The sequence below is a fragment of the Herpailurus yagouaroundi genome, unplaced genomic scaffold (genome assembly GCF_014898765.1).
Source record: "Herpailurus yagouaroundi ecotype Mexico unplaced genomic scaffold, PumYag 182, whole genome shotgun sequence".
Classification (NCBI taxonomy): domain Eukaryota; kingdom Metazoa; phylum Chordata; class Mammalia; order Carnivora; family Felidae; genus Herpailurus; species Herpailurus yagouaroundi.
In genome coordinates, this window is record NW_024412413.1 from 48,265,438 (window position 1) to 48,283,447 (window position 18,010).

An 18,010-nucleotide genomic window follows, 5' to 3' on the forward strand; every position below is an offset into this window, starting at 1 on the left:
ACCTCCACTGGGTCTTTATTTGTTTGACTTGTCACCATTGAACCCTAACCCTGTGACTACTGCAAACACTTCCCACCCTCCGATGGCCCAAGGGCAGTCCTTGCCTCCCTTTTCCTCCACAGGTAATCTCAAGGTCTACTTCTTAGAGTTCACTGATGACATTAAATTCAAGGTCCTTAATCTTCCCTTATTTACCTTAAATCTCATTCTCAATATTTAACACTTCTCTCTTACTCTCTTCATCCCTCTCATATGAAAAGAAAAGGTATTTCTTCTTCTTATTGATCTCATGACTTCCACTTCCGCCTTGGACCTCTCTTTCCAGAAAATTCCATCTTCTCTTTGATACCTGCTAGCACTCCAGTCTCTAAAACACCCAGCAGACTGGTCATATCTCAGAAGATTCCTATCCTCTCATCAATGCCTTCAAACCTAGCAAAGGCTGCTAGTACAGGAGGCTCAAATACGAGCTCAAATACACCCATACAGTGTATAGAAGTGTTTCATTAGACTCACAATATTTTTTAAATTGGAAAATTTCACTTAAAAATAAGAATTTCAGTCTTCTCAAGGAGCCTGTGTGGCTCAGTCAGTTGAGTGTCTGACTTCAGTTCAGGTCATGATCTCATGATTCATGAGTTCAGGCCCCACATCGGGCTCTCGGCTGGCAGCACGGAGCCCACATTGGATCCTCTGTCCCCCTCTCTCTCAGCCCCTCTCCTGCTCACTCTCTTTCTCTCAAAAATAAACATTAAAAAAAAATTCAGTCTTCTCTGTGAAGGTCAGATAGCTGGCTGTCTTGGGTCATGCTTTCCATGAGGCAACAATGGCCTGGGCATGGGTGTGTGGTGGGGCCTATGATCACCATATCATCATGGTCTCTTTGCTCACTTCTGTTACCTCTCTAGTCCTTATAAGCATTTGAGTTTGCAATCCCCTGCTAGACTTTTGATTTTGTTCCTCTCTTTCAATTGGAGGTGCCTTCTTGAAAGTTGCCAGTGATTTTCCAGTTATGAGATACACGGGTGTTTCCTCCATTCTCATTATCCTTGAACTTTCTGCATCGATCACCTTTCTAGAAACCACACCCAGTCTGGCTTCCTTAGCCCCTCATTTTCCTATTCTCTTAGATCCCTAATGCTGAAGGATTTTGCTGGCTGTTTTCCTTCTGCCCCCTAAATGAAAGCTTTTCCTAAGATGTCTTCCTGGAATTTTCTAAGACACCACTCACCTCCATGGACTCAGTGAATCATGTGGCTTTTGCCACCCATCCCTTTATGTGAAGAGCTTCCAAACTGCTTTGCCTCTAGTGTCTCTTCCTCATGTTCTTTTCACATATTCCCGAAGGTCTGCTGGAAATATCCTTCTGAATGTGCTTCCAGTACCTTAGACTTAATACAACTGAAATGTAATTCATCATCTTGCCTCTGGCCCCCTCCCCCTTGACCAAAACAGGTCCCTCCTGACTAGTTAACTATTGATGGAGTTCTCACAGTGACCCAGGCTGCAAATCACTTTAGTCCTTTCCTTTGACCTCCATCCAAGGTATTTTTCCAGGCCCTAAAAACTCCTTTGCCCTGATGGGGTTCTCATTTGAATAGGCGAGGACAACACATAAACACGTGACTATCAAGTATGATGAGCAGTAGAGGAATGCGCAAAGTAAGGGAGGATTTAATTCATGGAGGGGAGACTGAGAATAGAAAAGTGGGCCTTAGAGGATGTGACATTTGAATAGGGCACTAAAGAAGAAGGGTCGGAGAGGAGGGCAGGAGAAATGACTGATGTGGAACTTAAGTCAACTATACTTACAACTTACTGGCGATTCTGATGGTGGTCAAGCAGCCAGGTAGAAGGATTCGCCCACATGTATTTAGATTTGTGTAGGTTTTAGTTTGGTATGAAACAAATAAACGAGAGTTAATTACCACATGAGGATGGATTCTGCCAAGGGAAATAAGTGGGGGGAAACCAACTGAAGTCACTTCAATTCTTGCTTGTTGACTCTCTCCAGAACATACATCACTTTGTTGACAGGTGAATGTTTTAGACTAGCAGTTATTTACTATTGACAGTTAACAAAGAGAGAGAGAGAGAGTTGGCCATTAAGACTTGGTGAAGATCAGAAAACTAGTAAAAAGTGCCCTACCCAAGTTGCAAGCGCAATGTCTGCGGTCCAAATCAGACTTAGATTTTGGAACCCTTCCGTCCTCTGACCATGACTTGAACAGCATTACCACCTGCCAAGGCTGAAGTCACTGCTAAAAAGGCTTCCCTAATGCAAGACCTCACCAGAATCTTTGTCCTTTGACCTTTGACCTTCAGTTTCCTCACTAGAACACACAGCTTTATTTGACCGAGATAAACAAAAAAGCCAGCAACTTTAAATATAACTGATTTTATTTGATCACCTTAACTGAAGTCTCTACATGAGAAAAGTTTCCCCATCAGCAGTTTTGTAAAGAGACATCTGGCTTCAAAAGCTTTTATTGCCTTTTTTTTTTTTCTATTGTAAAAATATTAACTCAAGCATTTCTGGGGAGGCATGTAACAAAAATGCCCACATCAGGCTAAGTCCTGCTGGTTTCCACTGAGACTGTTTCCACAACACGTGGCTGCTGTTGTTTTTACAGAAACACCAATAAATAGGCAGTCCTAGAAACACAGCACATGGGTAGTGATCAATAAAATTAAATACTTCTTCATTTTATTTTTTATTTATTTTTTAATGTTTATTTTTATTTTTGAGACAGAGCATGAACGGGGGAGGGGCAGAGAAAGAGGGAGACACAGAATCGGAAGCAGGCTCCAGGCTCCGAGCCATCAGCCCAGAGCCTGACGCGGGGCTCGAACCCATGGACCGTGAGATGGTGACCTGAGCTGAAGTCGGACGCTTAACCGACTGAGCCACCCAGGGGCCCCTAAATACCTCTTCATTTTAAAGCGAGTCCTAAAACATCACAGAGTGACTAGTGGAGAACACCGATAAACAGACTTGAAAAGGATTTACAATCACAGGAGTCTGAGCCTCCTGCCCACTCAGCCTTTATGCATCGGTAAGTAGTTGATCATCCTTTCTCATCTGCTCAGAAGCTTCGAAGGCATTCAGTTGAGATCTTGAAAACTGAAGCCCCGACCCAGTTGGGTACTGATCATCCATCTACCAAATGCATTCTTGAAATCAGAATTAAGCGTTGGAGGTCGGTCATCACACAGCGACCTGAGAGGAAAGTAGACTGTCACAGACGCCTTGTGATTTCAAACCCAGACCCTGGTGAAGCCAGCCTGGGTCACCCAGGGGTGGTGGGAGGATTGCAAGGAGGTGGGCAGGGAATGTGATTCACTGAGTGTCTTGGGCTGCCCTTTGAACCAAATCAATGGAAGTCTTTCCTTACTTGTGATAAGTGCCTTCGTACACTGATAAGCACCATTTGGAAATCTTCACCATTCTGATAAACATCACTAGGCCAACAGGACTGTTACAGAATTCTGGGTCTTTCCCTGGGGCCAGACACTCACTTTGCAATATGCCTCCCGGGCAAACTCCAGTTCCCTAGCGAGAGGACTGTAAATATTATAAAACTCCGGAGAATTTCTTTTTCTCTTTATTGCTTGCTAGATAACAAATTAAACACATCAGAGGATTGAAAAGCCTCTAAGTTGTTTCTTGCTGTGTTGTTTTGCAGGCAAGAGAACAACTGATTAACCAGGCTGAATTCTTTGTACCTGTTTGCTCTTTGAAGCACAGAGTACAGGTGAGAGTGGGGGTGGCAGAAGCTGAGATGGGACGCAATGGTGTTTTCTACTCTTTTGCCACTTGAGGAGGTGGGACCGTGGGCCCAGGAGATGCCAGGCCTGGAGGATCCAGCTGCCTCTGGCTTCCAAGGCTGGTGTAATGGCTCTGTTCTCACAGAAGTGCTGACAGAACATGACAAATAGGAAACAGATGTGCACTGACCTCCCAAAAAAGTATTTCAAGGCTTCTTAATCTTCATAGGAATCCTTCAGAGTGAGAGATGCCACCTTCAGGCAGTGACGCACATGACAGTTAAAGAAGGGCTGCTGACCCCTCCTATGTTCTCTGTCCCCCACCATTCCCCCCCTCGGCTGAGGCCCTCAGCTGCCTTGCCCTCACAGACCCCATCCCCCTCAGAGTCCACTTCACATGTGGTCACCTCCCTGCCCACATGCTTTTCCCCACCTGTCTCCACACACAGACAGTCTAGGCGTTTATAGATGTACCACCTCTGACCAAGCATTAAGGTCATTTCTCTCCCATTTCTGGATCCGTACTTACTTTGAAATGGTCCCTGTCACTGGGTCCATTACCAGCTCCAAATACTTCTGTGAGACTAAATACTGATTTGGAACCACTGAGTACACCGACTTTTGCCCATTTAACAACTTAAGTTAGAAATACTAGAATAGAGGGGTACAAAGGCCAACTGGGGAAACAAGTTTCAGGGTACCTGGCTTTGAGGACAAAGTACTGATCCTTCTGCATGTGGGCTCACGCCTTGCATGATACTATGGCTTTTGAGCTGCGCTGCTTATGTTCTTTGCAGATGTTTAGCTGCATCCCGCAAGAATGTGGGTGGACTTCCCAGAGTTTTGCCCTCCCAATGGCTAGAATATTTTGTGGAAGACTTTCTTCCTTGCCAAGTTGTTGGTGTCTCACAAAACAATTTATGGCAACATTTCTCCCGAGAAAGAAAGCCAAGTAAGCGCAAGGCAGTGCAAGCTCATTTCCATTGCTGCCGATGAGCAATCAACTACGTCCCTCCAGTTAATCCCAAATTAGTCTGGTTTCGATGTCTGGGCACTTCTCAGTGGGCCACACCAGCTCTTACTCTCGAAGTCCAGGGGATTCTCTGCTTGCAAAGTCAATGCATTCCCTTACTTCTAGACATCATAAGCCAAGAATTTCCCATCTTATTTGGAAGTAAATAGAAACTTCTGGACTAAAGTGGATGGAGTTTGTGGAGCTTAAACATTTATTCTTGTATCATATAAGACTAAAACATTTATCCAATTTTGGGAATAATCAAAATGCACTTTTTATTGGAATGTGGAATTGTTATTTAGATATGTGAGTTTTGTAAATGAATAGAAAATGTCAAATATACAGTTTGTATGCATTAGCTCAGTTAGAGTGATACAAATCCTGAGATGGGTAACATTATGTTAATTTTATAGAATGGATAAATTAAGTTTATAGATGTGAAATAATTCGTGTTAAAGCTAAGAAATGGCAGAGCAGGATTCAGTTAAGTTTGTCTGTAACAGAGGCTCCAAAAGGATTAGATGGAAATGGGGCAGAGGACTTTTCTTGAAGCTGTGTTTGCATAGCTAGCTCATGGCTTTACTTAGTATACTTATTTGGGTTGGATGGAAGGGGTGGTGGAGATCTGGGGTCTTTAGTCTTTCTACAGCAAGCTGCTCCTTGGGCTGTCATTGTTTCTCTGACTCCAAGATCCACTGTCTTTCAATTGATATATTTGCAGCAGGAGATCCCAGGAAGGAAATATTAAAGACAAGTGTGCAATTAGTAGACTATTGATCCACAGATGTATTAATCCAAAGTTGTATTCACTGCCTGTTTTTCTGGTTCATCCTCTATCACTCCCCCCTATACACTTGGAGATCCAACAACATGGTGGGAGTTTTTTCAGTCTTTCCAGGGTCCTGCTTTCTCACTTCTAGGTCTGTCTTTGTACATGATCTTCCCTGTACCTGGGACATTCCCCTCCTCACTCCTGCTTTCTCCTCTCCCTACACCCACCCATCTCCTGGCAAACAGTTAAATCTCAGCTTCGATGTCATCCCCTCCTTCCCATGTCATACTATTATAACCCCCATCATGGCTGCCATTTTTAAGGGAGGCATTCTGGAACACAACCCTATGTGCTTGAATTCTGACTTTGGCCTGATTGTGCAAGTTTGGGCTACTCACTAACCCTCCCGGGATTTGACTTCCCTCACCTTTAACGGGGACAAACAACAGTGGCACCTGAGTTTTAGAAGTTGATTTGGGTTCACTGAGAAAATACCTTTCAACCTTTTAAGGACAACCTGACTTGTAGCAAGCCGTCTATCCATGTTAACTATTACCATTGTTTACAGTAATTAGGGAGGGACTGCCACTAGGCTGGTCACCACAGCATCCCAGCGCACATCACAGTGCCTACGAATATTTGCAGGACAAAGGAATCTCCAGTTGCACAAACATAGCATGTCCACTGCTCCCAACCTCAACCACCGTCATCTCTTATCTGGATTCTGAAATAGGCTCCTAATCCATGTTCTGCTTCTATCTTTGTTCCTCTCCAATCCATCCAGGGGGATCTTTTCCAAACTTAAGTCCACTTACACTGTTCTCCCGGTTTCCCATCTCACTTGGAGTAACAACTGAAGCCCTTGCAAAAAGTCCTCACCTCTGCCGCTCTTCCCTTGCTCACTCAGTTCCAGTCACGGTGGCCTCTTGGGTGCTCCTTGGAATTGCTTTTGCTTTAGAGAGCATACTCTGGCTGTTCCTTCTGCCTGGATCACTTTTCCACAGATAATTGCTAGCTAACTCCATCCTCTTCTTTCTGTCTTGCTCTAATGACACCTTCTCAACAAGGTGAAAATAAATCACCCTATTTAAGATTGCAACTTTATGACATAAAAGAATAATAAATAGAGGGCAGGAGGAAACTTTTGGAAGTGATGGCTCTGTTGAAAGCATACAGTGGCGGGGCGCCTGGTGGCACAGTCGATTAAGCGTCCGACTTCGGCCAGGTCACGATCTCGCGGTCCGTGAGTTCGAGCCCCGCGTCAGGCTCTGGGCTGATGGCTCGGAGCCTGGAGCCTGTTTCCGATTCTGTGTCTCCCTCTCTCTCTGCCCCTCCCCCGCTCATGCTCTGTCTCTCTGTGACTCAAAAATAAATAAACGTTGAAAAAAAATTAAAAAAAAAATAAGAAAGCATACAGTGGTGATAGTTTCACTGATACATGTCTCTTCAAACTTAGCAAGTTAACACATTAAATATGTACAGCTTTATGTCAATCACACACCAGTAAAGTGGTTTTAAAAAAAAATAAAGTTGCAACCTTGTCCCTGCTCAACCCCAGGCACTCCCAACCCCTTTGCCTTGCTTTAATTTTCTAACTTAACACCTTTTGACTTCACACTTTAGTTAACTTCTTTATTATTACTATGTTTAGTGTTTATGTGCTGACTTTCTCTCTAGAATGCCAGCACCACAAGCACAGGGACCTTTGTTTATTCACTGATATATTCCCAAGTGCTTAGAAAGGTACCTGGCACACAGAAGGCACTTAATAAATATTCTTGAATAAATGGTTACATGTGTATGCATATGCATACCGATCCAGAGTTTCAGTTTATGGTTACTAAGGGTTGGTAAACTCAACAGAGGCGCTGACTCTTCCAGGTGAGAAAAGCAAAGACTTCTCCATTTGCAGTTTTGACATAATGCCCCAGATAGATTTCATCTAAATGGGTCTTTTCAACAAAAGGGGCATTGCACAAAGCCCAGTCTTTGTGCAGCCTCCACACTGTCTTTGGCAGTGTAGATGCTCCGCCTCTAGGCGTGGCCCGGAACACGTGGCCTTGATGGAATGTCCCGATTAGTTACCAGATGTGCCTGAGCAGCTCTGGGGAGCAACTTGTCCGTTCAGATCTCAGCGCAGAAGCGGTTTCCTTGAGCAGTTCAGCTGCTACCTTCTAGGGCTGTCTCTACCCTGCTGCACCTCTACAGAAACTCTCCCTCAAAGTCTTCAGTGTTTTTTCCCTAGTGACTGCGAAGAACAAGCAATAATTTTTTTTTTTTTAATTTTAAACTTTTATTTATTTTTGAGAGACACAGACAGCGTGAGAACGGAGGAAGGGCAGAGAGAGAGAGGGAGACACAGAATCTGAAGCAGGCTCCAGGATCTGAGATGTCAGCAGCACAGAGCCCTAGGCGGGCTCAAACCCACCAGCAGCGAGATTATCATCTGAGCCCAAGTCGTATGCTTAACTGAGCCACCCAGGCGCCCCAGCAATAATTTCTTATTTATAATTACAATGGTCATTTTGACTGAATATTTCAGTCCCAATACGACTATTCTGCAGTACATATAATATTTTTTGTCTTATTTATGTGGACTCAATATAAGACATTGTAACAAATAGAAAATCAGGATATAGAATGTGCTGACTCTTGACATGTAAAATTTCCTGATCATTGGAGATGATTTATATGAAATGTCCAGAAAAGGCAAATCTATGCACACAGAAAATGAGTGGCCATCTGGGGCTGAAGGTGGGAATTGGGGAGTGAATGCAAATGGAGGCAAGGTTTCTTTTGGGAGTGAAGAAAATATTCTAGTATTAGATTGAATGACTCTGTTAATTTACTAAAAATCATTGAATTATACACAAAAGTGGTGAATCTTATGGTGTCTGTATTGGTTTGCTAGGGGTGCTGTAACAAATACCACAGATTGGGTGGTTTTAAACAACACAAATTTATTTTCTCTTCGTTCTGAGGCCTGGAGTCCAAGATCAAAGTGTGGGCAGGGTCAGGTCCTTCTGAGGGCTGTGAGGGAGGGATCTATTCCAGGCCTCTCTCTTTAGCCTGCAGATGGTCTTCTCATTTTATCTTCATATCATCTTCCCTCTATACATGTCTGTGTCCAAATGTCCTCTTCTTTTAAGGACACCAGCCATATTGGATTAGAGTCCACCCTAATGATCTCCTTTTAATTTAATTACATCTTGAGAGATCTAATCTCGAAATACAGTTCTATTTGGAGATACTGGGGGTTGGAACTTTGACAGAGGAATTTGGGAGGGTACACAATTCAGCCCATGACAATACAGGTGTACCTTGCAGACACTGCACATTTGGTTCCAGACCACCGCAACATAGCAAGTCAAATGAATTTTTTGGTTTCCCAGTGCATATCAAAGTTATGTTTACGCTATGCTATAGGCTATTCAGTGTGCACTAGCATTATGTCCCAAAAAAGCCAAGGCACATACCTTATTTTAAAAATATTGCTTAAAAAATGCTAACCATCATCTAAGCTTCCAATGAGTTGTAATCGTTTTGCTTGTGCAGGGTCTTACCTCTATGTTCACGGCTGCTGACTGATGAGGTTGGGGTGGCTGCGGCCATTTCTTAAAGTAAGACCACAAGGGGGGCACCTGGCTGGCTTGGTGGAATGTACGACTCTTGATCTCAGGGCTGTGAGTTTGAGCTCCATGTTGGTTGTAGCAATTACTTAAAAATAATAAAGAAATCTTTAAAAAAAAAAAAAAGACCACAATGAAGTCTGCCGCATCAATCAACTCTTCACAAATGATTTCTCTGTAGCACGTGATGCTGTTTGACAGCATCAACTAAGTTTATATAATATTCCAAATCCTTTGCTGTCATTTTAACAATCTTCACAGCATCTTCACCAGGAGTAGATTCCACCACTTTCAGGGTGCCTGGGTGGTTCAGTCGGTTAGGCATCCGACTTCGGCTCAGGTCAAAATCTCGCAGTTTGTAGGTTCGAGCCCTGTGTTGGGCTCTGTGCTGACAGCTCAGAGCCTGGAGCCTGCTTCGGATTCTGTGTTTTCCTCTCTCTCTGCTCCTCCCCAGCTTATGCTCTGTCTCTCTCTCTCTTTCTCAAAAATAAATAAACATTAAAAAAAAAAAAAAAAGAGAGCACTTTCTTTGCTCATCTGTAAGAAGCAACTCCTCATGTGTTCAAGTTTTATCATAAGATTACAACAACTCAGTCCCATCTTCAGGCTCCACTTCTCAGTCTAGTTCTCTTAACTGTTTCTACCACATCTGCAGTTTCTTCCTCCACTGAAGTCTTAAAACTTTCAATTTATAACAAACACAGTATCTGCGAAGTACAATAAACTAAAGCACAATAAAATGAAATATGTCTGTATGTACATTATACTTCAATAAAGCTGTTTAAAAAATAACATATTAATTGAGTACTTAGTAGGTCTAGGTACTATCTAAGTACTTTACATGTATCATCTCATTTGATCTTCTCAATGACAGTATGAGGTAAGTATGTTTCTGCCCACTTTAAATTCAGGAAGGAAGGCACAGAGGTTGAATAATTTGCCTGAGGTCACAAAGCCAGTCAGCAATGGAGCCAAGATTCAAACCATGTAGCCCAACTCCAGAGCCCACATTTTTACTCCCTATGCGAATACCTGCATGTGCCAGGCACTCAGGCCTTTTAACACCATCCTCTGATCAGTTTCATGATGTCAACTGTATGCAAAAGAAAACTGAAGTTTGGAGAAGTTAAGCACCCTGCCCAAGTTCCACAAGTCTGTGATGGGCTTTCTCCAACACCCAAGCATTTTCTCAATACTATGATATTTTTAATTATGTGTAACTGTGGCTCACCCTTTTTGATGGGAGACCTCCAGGACAAGAAAAAAGCCTCCCAGCACAATAGATGTTCAATAAATTGTTGTGGGATGAATGAGAACATATTGAAAAGGACTGGTCTGTAGTTTTAACTTCACAGTGATAGATAAAGGAATCTGCTCATGCTGGAGCCTCAAACCTGCAATTCTGGAGACTGACCACTTGGGCTGCAGATCATTTTGCATGGGCAGTTCATGACACAAACTCCAGAAATTACCTCTTGGCTGAATACTTTTGTATGGGGAAATGGGCACACTCACAGTCTGCTGGTGGGAATGCAAACTGGGATGGACTTTCCATTGGGCAATTGGCAATTGGCAAAAGCCTTAAACATACACATACACACACACACACACACACACACACACACACACACACACCCTTATGTCCTCATAACTCCTTATCCAAGAACTTATAAATGTTATGAAAAAAAATTGGGGACAATCTAAATATCTAATAATAAAAGAATAATTATGGTATAATCAGAATGAAATAATATGCAGTCTTTATTGATGGTGTCGGTTTTATTATTGTTTCAGATAAAGTTCATGCTATATAATATTTAGTAAAACAGAGCAAAAAATAAAACCTGTTACATGGCAGTTCACAGAAAAAGAAATACAAAGAGCCAGTAAGCGTATGAAAAGATACTTATTTTCATTCAGAATGCAGAGAAAAGCAAATCGAAACAATGGAATATTTTTCACCTGTGAGATCGACAAAAAGTTGGCCAGGAGTGTAAACAGGCACTCTAATGTACAATTGTCAATAGTATAAATTGGTGCAAACTTTTGGGAGAAATTTGGGAATAATATTAAAATTAAAAAATGCATATCCCCCTTTTTGACCTAGAAATATTACTTCTAGCAATTTTACTTTGCCCTATAAAAATACATATATATGCAAAGATGTTCATTACAGAACTAACTGTAGTAGCGAAAAACTTGGAAACAAGTTTTCATCAATTGCCAAATGATGAAGTAAATGGTGGAGATTTGTACAGTGAAACATAAATAAATAGCTCTTAAAGTAAATGCTGTCAACATTCTGTGCTTATTTGCAAAGATATTTACATTAGTCAGGGTCCAGACAGGGATGCAAAATTCATGTTAGGTAATTCAAAAGAGAAAATTTAATATAGTAATTAAGTACAAGAGGTTAGAAGCAAGCTATTTTATACTAGAGGGTGGTGACTCAAGGACAGAGGCAGCCCTATAGGCAAGGCACAGGCAAGTGGGAAGTTGGGATGGCAGGGCCAAGATAATTCTATCTAAGGCCATTTCTTCTACTCTTCTTTTCTTTGTGCATCAATTTCAATCTCTCTCTATAGACCAATTCTCTATTCTCCAGGCATACAGCTGCATCATCTGTAGTTCAAGTACCAATAATGGCTGAGAATAATCCCAGGAGATAATCTGATTCATCCAGATTGGGTTAAGCATCCACCCAAATATAATCATGTCTGGCCAGGGGGAAGGGCCACAGAATTCACCTCTGTGAATGGTGATTGTAGTTCTCAACCAGAGGAGCCTAGGTTGGGGAGATCCTATCTACTACTGACAATATGGCAAGATGGATCGGTACTGATGCCATTTACCAAGGTAGGGAGTTTGTGATGGTGAGAAGATCAGAATAGAGGACAATAACTTAAGTTTTGGACATGTTCAACTGAGATGCTCATAGAACATCTAAACCTATTGTCAAGGAGATAGATGAATGTACAGTCCAGAGTTTAGCATGGGAATTTGGGCTGGATATCCTGGCTTGGGACAATTAGCATACAAACAGTATTTGCAGCCAGGGGTAAGTAAGAAAAAAAAAATACGCTGGTTCAAGATAGAACCATAGAGAATAGAAAATATTTATAGGATTAACAAAGGGAAAGAAGGAACACTAAAGGAAACAGAAAAATTGGCCAAAAGGACCGGTGAAAAAACAAACAGAAAAAAATCACAGAGAGAGGAGGGCAGAGAAGAAAGAGAGAGGAAGTTTCTAGGAAAAGAAAGTGGTCAATTCAGTTAGATAAGATAAACCCTGAAAATGCCCAGTTGGATATGGCCTCAAGGTCTCTGATGATGAGGGCATCAGAGTGAAGGAAGAAACCGAACTGCAGTCAGTTTAGGAGGTTAGGAAATGAATTCCTCAGACTGAATGCCTTTGCAGCTACTCATGAAGCAGGGAGGTGACAAGCCTCGGTAAGATTAAACAGAAGAAATGAGTCATTGTGCTTAAGCTTCACGGTTCTTTTGCAAATCTCTTTTGTATGGGGTAACTTGGGCTAACCTAAGTGGGCTCAGAACATTGACAAAGGCCCAAACTCGGGTTTTTACTTTGAATTCACAGAGCAAATCCTAGAGCTCCCTCTTGGGGTTGGCGATTCTTGTACATTCCTAGTCTTGGAAACCCAAGAATAGGCAGACTGTGGCTCTGGGGCTGTATGTGGCCCTCAGCCTGCTTTCCCATGGCCTGGGAACTAAGGATGGTTTTGTTTGTTTGTTTGTTTGTTAATGTTCTCAGTGCTTGGAAAAAAAAATCAAACAAAGGAAAATATTTTATGATGTGGAAATTTTACGAAATTCAAATCTCCGTGTCATTAAATGCATTTTCGTTGGAACACAGTGCTCATTTGTTTAGGGACGGCCGATTTCATGTTACAATTGCAGAATTGAGCAGCAGTGACAGAGAATGTATAGCCCCCAAGGCCTAAAATACTACCTGGCCCTTTTGGATAATGTTTGCAGACCTCTACCATAGAAGACTGGACAGGGCAGTCCTGACACTTTAGATTGCTCTTAGATAAAAATAGCTTAGTTCTGGTCATCAAACTCAATAAAAACACACTATAAATTTTGTCTAATTTCCCAAAGTCTTAAGTACAGAAACAACCTCGGCATAAGTAGACCCACATGAATGGTACATTCCAGGCCAAAGTCAGTTTTCACCTTTGGTTTATTTGTGCTTGTGATATCTTGGGACACAGCTGGGCAAGACTCTGTGCCTAGCACTGGGACAGGCTAGAGTAGATGAAGAAAAAGTCAAGATCTGCAACTAGAATTGTGCCCTAGTGTGGAATAGACCCCGGGCAGGTCCTAAAAGTTAAGTGACAGAGAACACTAAAAGGCCAGTGATCCTTTATTGAGCACTTCCTGTATGCTAGGCATGTCAAGTGCTTTATATATATTATCAAGATAAACAAAACCAACTCGCCCTCTTTTGCCAAGAGTGAAAAAAAGTGTGAAGGACGGTAATAGAAGTATATCATACTTTCACAGCAGGATGAATAACAACACAAAAGAGAGGCAAACAAGATACTATGATGGGTCAGAGGAAGTGAGCTTAGTTGGGAGGAGGGAGAGGGAAATTTGGGCCTGGAAGAAAGGAAATATTTTAACAAAGGAAGAAGATGGAAGATATAATAGCAGGAGAGTGCAGGGTAGTACATTTGAGGAATAGCATGAAGATTCTACTGGTTGAAATGGAGGATGCGTGTAAACTAATTTTTTAACTTACAAATTTATTTTCAGTTTGCCATGAAAGCCTTTCTGACTCTGCCCAACAGGGGAGATCTTAGGTTCAGTTACACCTTGACTCACAACTTGACTATAGACCGCATTTGGACACTCCAAAGGCTACAGCCTGGGAACCACAGACGGCCATCAGCACATGGGCACATGCTCCCAGGAGTCATTGCAGCAGTCTGTTGAGCATGCACTGCAGATTCAAGGAAGCAAGGTGCCCATCAGGCAAACATAGAAGCTGCCTTGGCTTACAGGCCCTACTCCCTGCAGGAGCCAGTATCTCTTATAACCACTTCCTAGGTATAGTTTCTAGAGTTCCTGTGAGAGACACACCAATTACTTAGAATCAGAGCACTCAGGGAAGTCCAAGGATGTGACTTCCTGCCTGGACTGATTGTTCTCTCACTCCAGACGTTGTTTACCAAACAGAGATCTCCTCCCCCATGCACAGTGTTGCCTGCGGCATGATTGACATACTGTCTTTATCACATTGCCTGAGAAACCAAATTCTCAAGCAGAGTCAAATTCTCAAGCAGAGTCAAATTCTCAAGCAGAAAGGGAAAAAGGTTTTGTTAGCCCTTTACTCATCCTCCCCAACATCTACTCCAATGTCACTGCTATCCTCAAAAGTAACTTCTGTTAATTACTTTTCTAAGAATTTACATAAAGTTGTATACACATCGGTAGGCATTTAGTTTATATCCAATTTTTCACTATTACAAACAAGCAATTAACATCCTTCTGTACATAGGAGAGTGTTTCCTAGCAGTGAAATTATTTGATTAAATGATAAATATACAGGGGCGCCTGGGTGGCGCAGTCGGTTAAGCGTCCGACTTCAGCCAGGTCACGATCTCGTGGTCCGCGAGTTCGAGCCCCGCGTCGGGCTCTGGGCTGATGGCTCAGAGCCTGGAGCCTGTTTCCGATTCTGTGTCTCCCTCTCTCTCTGCCCCTCCCCCGTTCATGCTCTGTCTCTCTCTGTCTCCCAAAAATAAATAAACGTTGAAAAAAAAACTTAAAAAAAATGATAAATATACAATCCTAATAGATAATATTACACTGCTATTAATACTCTTAATGCACACCAGCAGTGTATGAATGCCAACCCCCCTATTCACTCTTCTGTGACACTGTTTATTAGGAATCTTTAAATTTTGTCTCTACAGTGAATGAGAAATGGTCTTGCATTCATTTACATTCCCCCAATAACAAGCGAGTTTACAGATATTTTCAAATGTTTATTGACCATTTGTATTTTTCATTTGAATTACTTGGTCATATTCTTTGCACATTTTTCTATTGAGTTGACTTTACTGATTTGTGGATAATATACACACACACACCCATATCTATATTATTATATATTATATGTATTAAATTCTACATATGTGTACTATGTTAGGCAGTGTATATAATATTACATATTATTATATATAATATGTTATATATATTACTACATATGGTATATATATTGAAATGTTGTTTATATACACATACAAATATTTGGGCATTTTCAGATATATAATGGGAATTATTAATGATTTTTGATCAGGACAGCTTGGTGCTGGGAGGAGTGATTAGGCATTGGGGTTTTGGAGTTAGACCTGAGTCTGCCCAGTTCAAATGCTTTCTAATATGTGTCCTTGGGTAAAACACTTAATCTCCTTGAATCTCACTTTTCTAATTTGTAAAATGGGATAGTCATATGCATTCACTGAGTTGTCTTCTTTTTAAATTTTTAAAAAATGTTTACTTATTTTTTGAGAGAGAGAGAGAGAGAGAGAGACAAAGTGTGAGTGGGGGAGGGGTAGAGAGAGAGGGAGACACAGAATCTGAAGCAGGCTCCAGGCTCTGAGCTGTCAGCACAGAGCCTGACGTGGGGCTTGAATTCACAAACCACGAGATCATGACCTGAGCTGAAGTGGGACGCTCAACTGACTGAGCCACCCAGGCACTTCATTAGATTGTCTTTAGCTCAGTTTGGGGCTATAAAGTATTCAGTCAATGGTAACACTTAGCATTATTTTTAAAAATTGAAGTGTAATTCACAAACCATAAAGTGTACAAGTCAGTGGCTTTTTAGTATATTCACAAGGTTGTGCAACCATCACCACTATCCAGTGCCAGATACATTTTCATCACTCCCAAAAGAAATCCTGTATCCAGTTACTCCCTACCCTCAACCCCTATCCCCTGGCAAACCCTAATCACTCTTCTTTTTTTTTTTTTTTTCATTTTAATTTTTTTTAAAAGTAAGCTCTACACCCAATGTGGGACTTGAACCCATGACCCCAAGATGAAGTCACGTGCTCTACTGACTAAGCAAGCCAGGTGTCCCTAAGCCCTAATCACTTTCTATCTCTGTTTTTGCCTATTACATATATTTCATATAAGTGGAATGATACAATATATGGCCTTTGTGTCTGGCATCTTTCATTCAGCATGTCTATATGGTCTATCCATATTGTAACATAACACTTCACTTTTACTGCTGAACAATCCATTGTATTGATATACCAAATTTGATTTATCCATGCATCAGCTGATGGACATTTGGATTGTTTCTATTTGGGGCTATAATGAATAAAACTCACACAAATATTCATGTACAAGTTTTTCCATGGACATATGTTTCCAATTATTTTAGCTATATACCTAGAGGTAGAATTGCTAGGTCACATCATAACTCTATGTGTAACTTTTTTTTTTTTAAGTTTATTTATTTAAGCAATCTGTACAACCAATGCAGGGCTCGAACTCACAACTCCGAAATCAAGAGCCTCACGTTCCACCAACTGAGCCAGTCAGGCACACTTATGTTTAACTTTTTTTTTTTTTTAAACGCATATTCATTTTTGAAAATTAGAGAAACAGAGCATGAGTGGGGGAGAGGCACAGATAGAGGAAGACACAGAATCCGAGCAGGTTCCAGGCTCTGAGCTGCCAGCACAGACCCCAATGCAGGGCTCAAACTCATGAACCATGAGATCATGACCTGAGCCAAAGTCGGTTGCTTACCTGACCAAGCCACCCAGGCACCCTAATGTTAACTTTTTAAGGAACTCCCAAACTATTTCCATCAGAACCCACGCTGATTTACATTCTCATCAGCAATGTGTGAGAGTTTCAATTTCTCCACATCCTTGTAAACACTTGCTATTGTCTGTCTCTTCTATGATAGTCATCCTAGTGAAGTAATACCTCATGATGGTTCTGATTTGCATTTCTCTAATAACAAATGATGTTGAGCATCTTTTCATGTGCTTATTGGCCATTTATATTTCTTTGGAGAAATGTCTATAGAAATCTTTTGCCCAATTTTTAATTGGTTGTCTTTTTATTACTGAGTTGTAGGAGTTCTTCATATGTTCTGGATACTAGCCGCTTTTCAGATATATGATTTGCAAATATTTTCTCACATCATGTGGATTTTTTCACTTTCTTGGTAATGTCCTTTGAAGCATAAAGTTTTTTTTTGTTTTTTAGTTTATTTATTTATTTTTTTGAGAGAGAGAGAGAGCATGAGTGGGGGAGGGACAGAGAGAGAGAAAGAGAATCCCAAGTAGGCTCCGCCAGTGTGGAGCTAGACACAGGGCTCGAAAACTATGAACCATGAGATCATGACCTGAGCAGAAACCAAGAGTCGGATGCTTAACCAACTGAGCCACTCAGATGTCCTGAAGCAAAAAGTTTTTACTTATGAAGTCCAACTTATCTATTTTCTCTTTGGTTGCTTGAACTTTAGGTGTTATATTCGTATTTTATTTTTTATTCAATTATAAATAAAATTGTCTTCTTAATTTTATTTTCAGTTCATTGCTAGTGTATAGAAATATAACCAACTTTTGTATATTGATCCTGTATCCTGCAACCCTGATGGATGCATTTATTAGCTCTACTAGTTTGTGTGTGTGTTTATTTCCTGGGATGTTTCTAAGTACAACATCATGTTGTCTGCAAATAGAGATAATTTTACGTCTTCCTTTCTGATCTGGATGCTTTTTATTTCTTTTTCTTGCCTGGTTGCCCTGGCTAGAATCTCCAGCACAATGT

General features: G+C 41.3%; 1 protein-coding gene across 2 annotated transcripts in view; it reads right to left on the minus strand.

The window, feature by feature from the left end:
* The window catches only part of YEATS4 (YEATS domain containing 4), a 65,121-nt gene that overhangs the window by 21,253 nt on the left and 25,858 nt on the right, over positions 1-18,010 (minus strand). Inside the window, exon 7 of one of the 2 annotated variants that reach the window (XM_040491459.1) lies at positions 2,894-3,220. The exons of the other annotated variant lie outside the window; for it this stretch is intronic. Within the exon in view, the coding sequence (XP_040347393.1) occupies positions 3,153-3,220 (68 nt within the window). The 3' untranslated portion in view covers positions 2,894-3,152. Of the gene's footprint in view, positions 1-2,893; positions 3,221-18,010 lie in introns of those variants that run through there. 2 annotated transcript variants of the gene reach the window in all.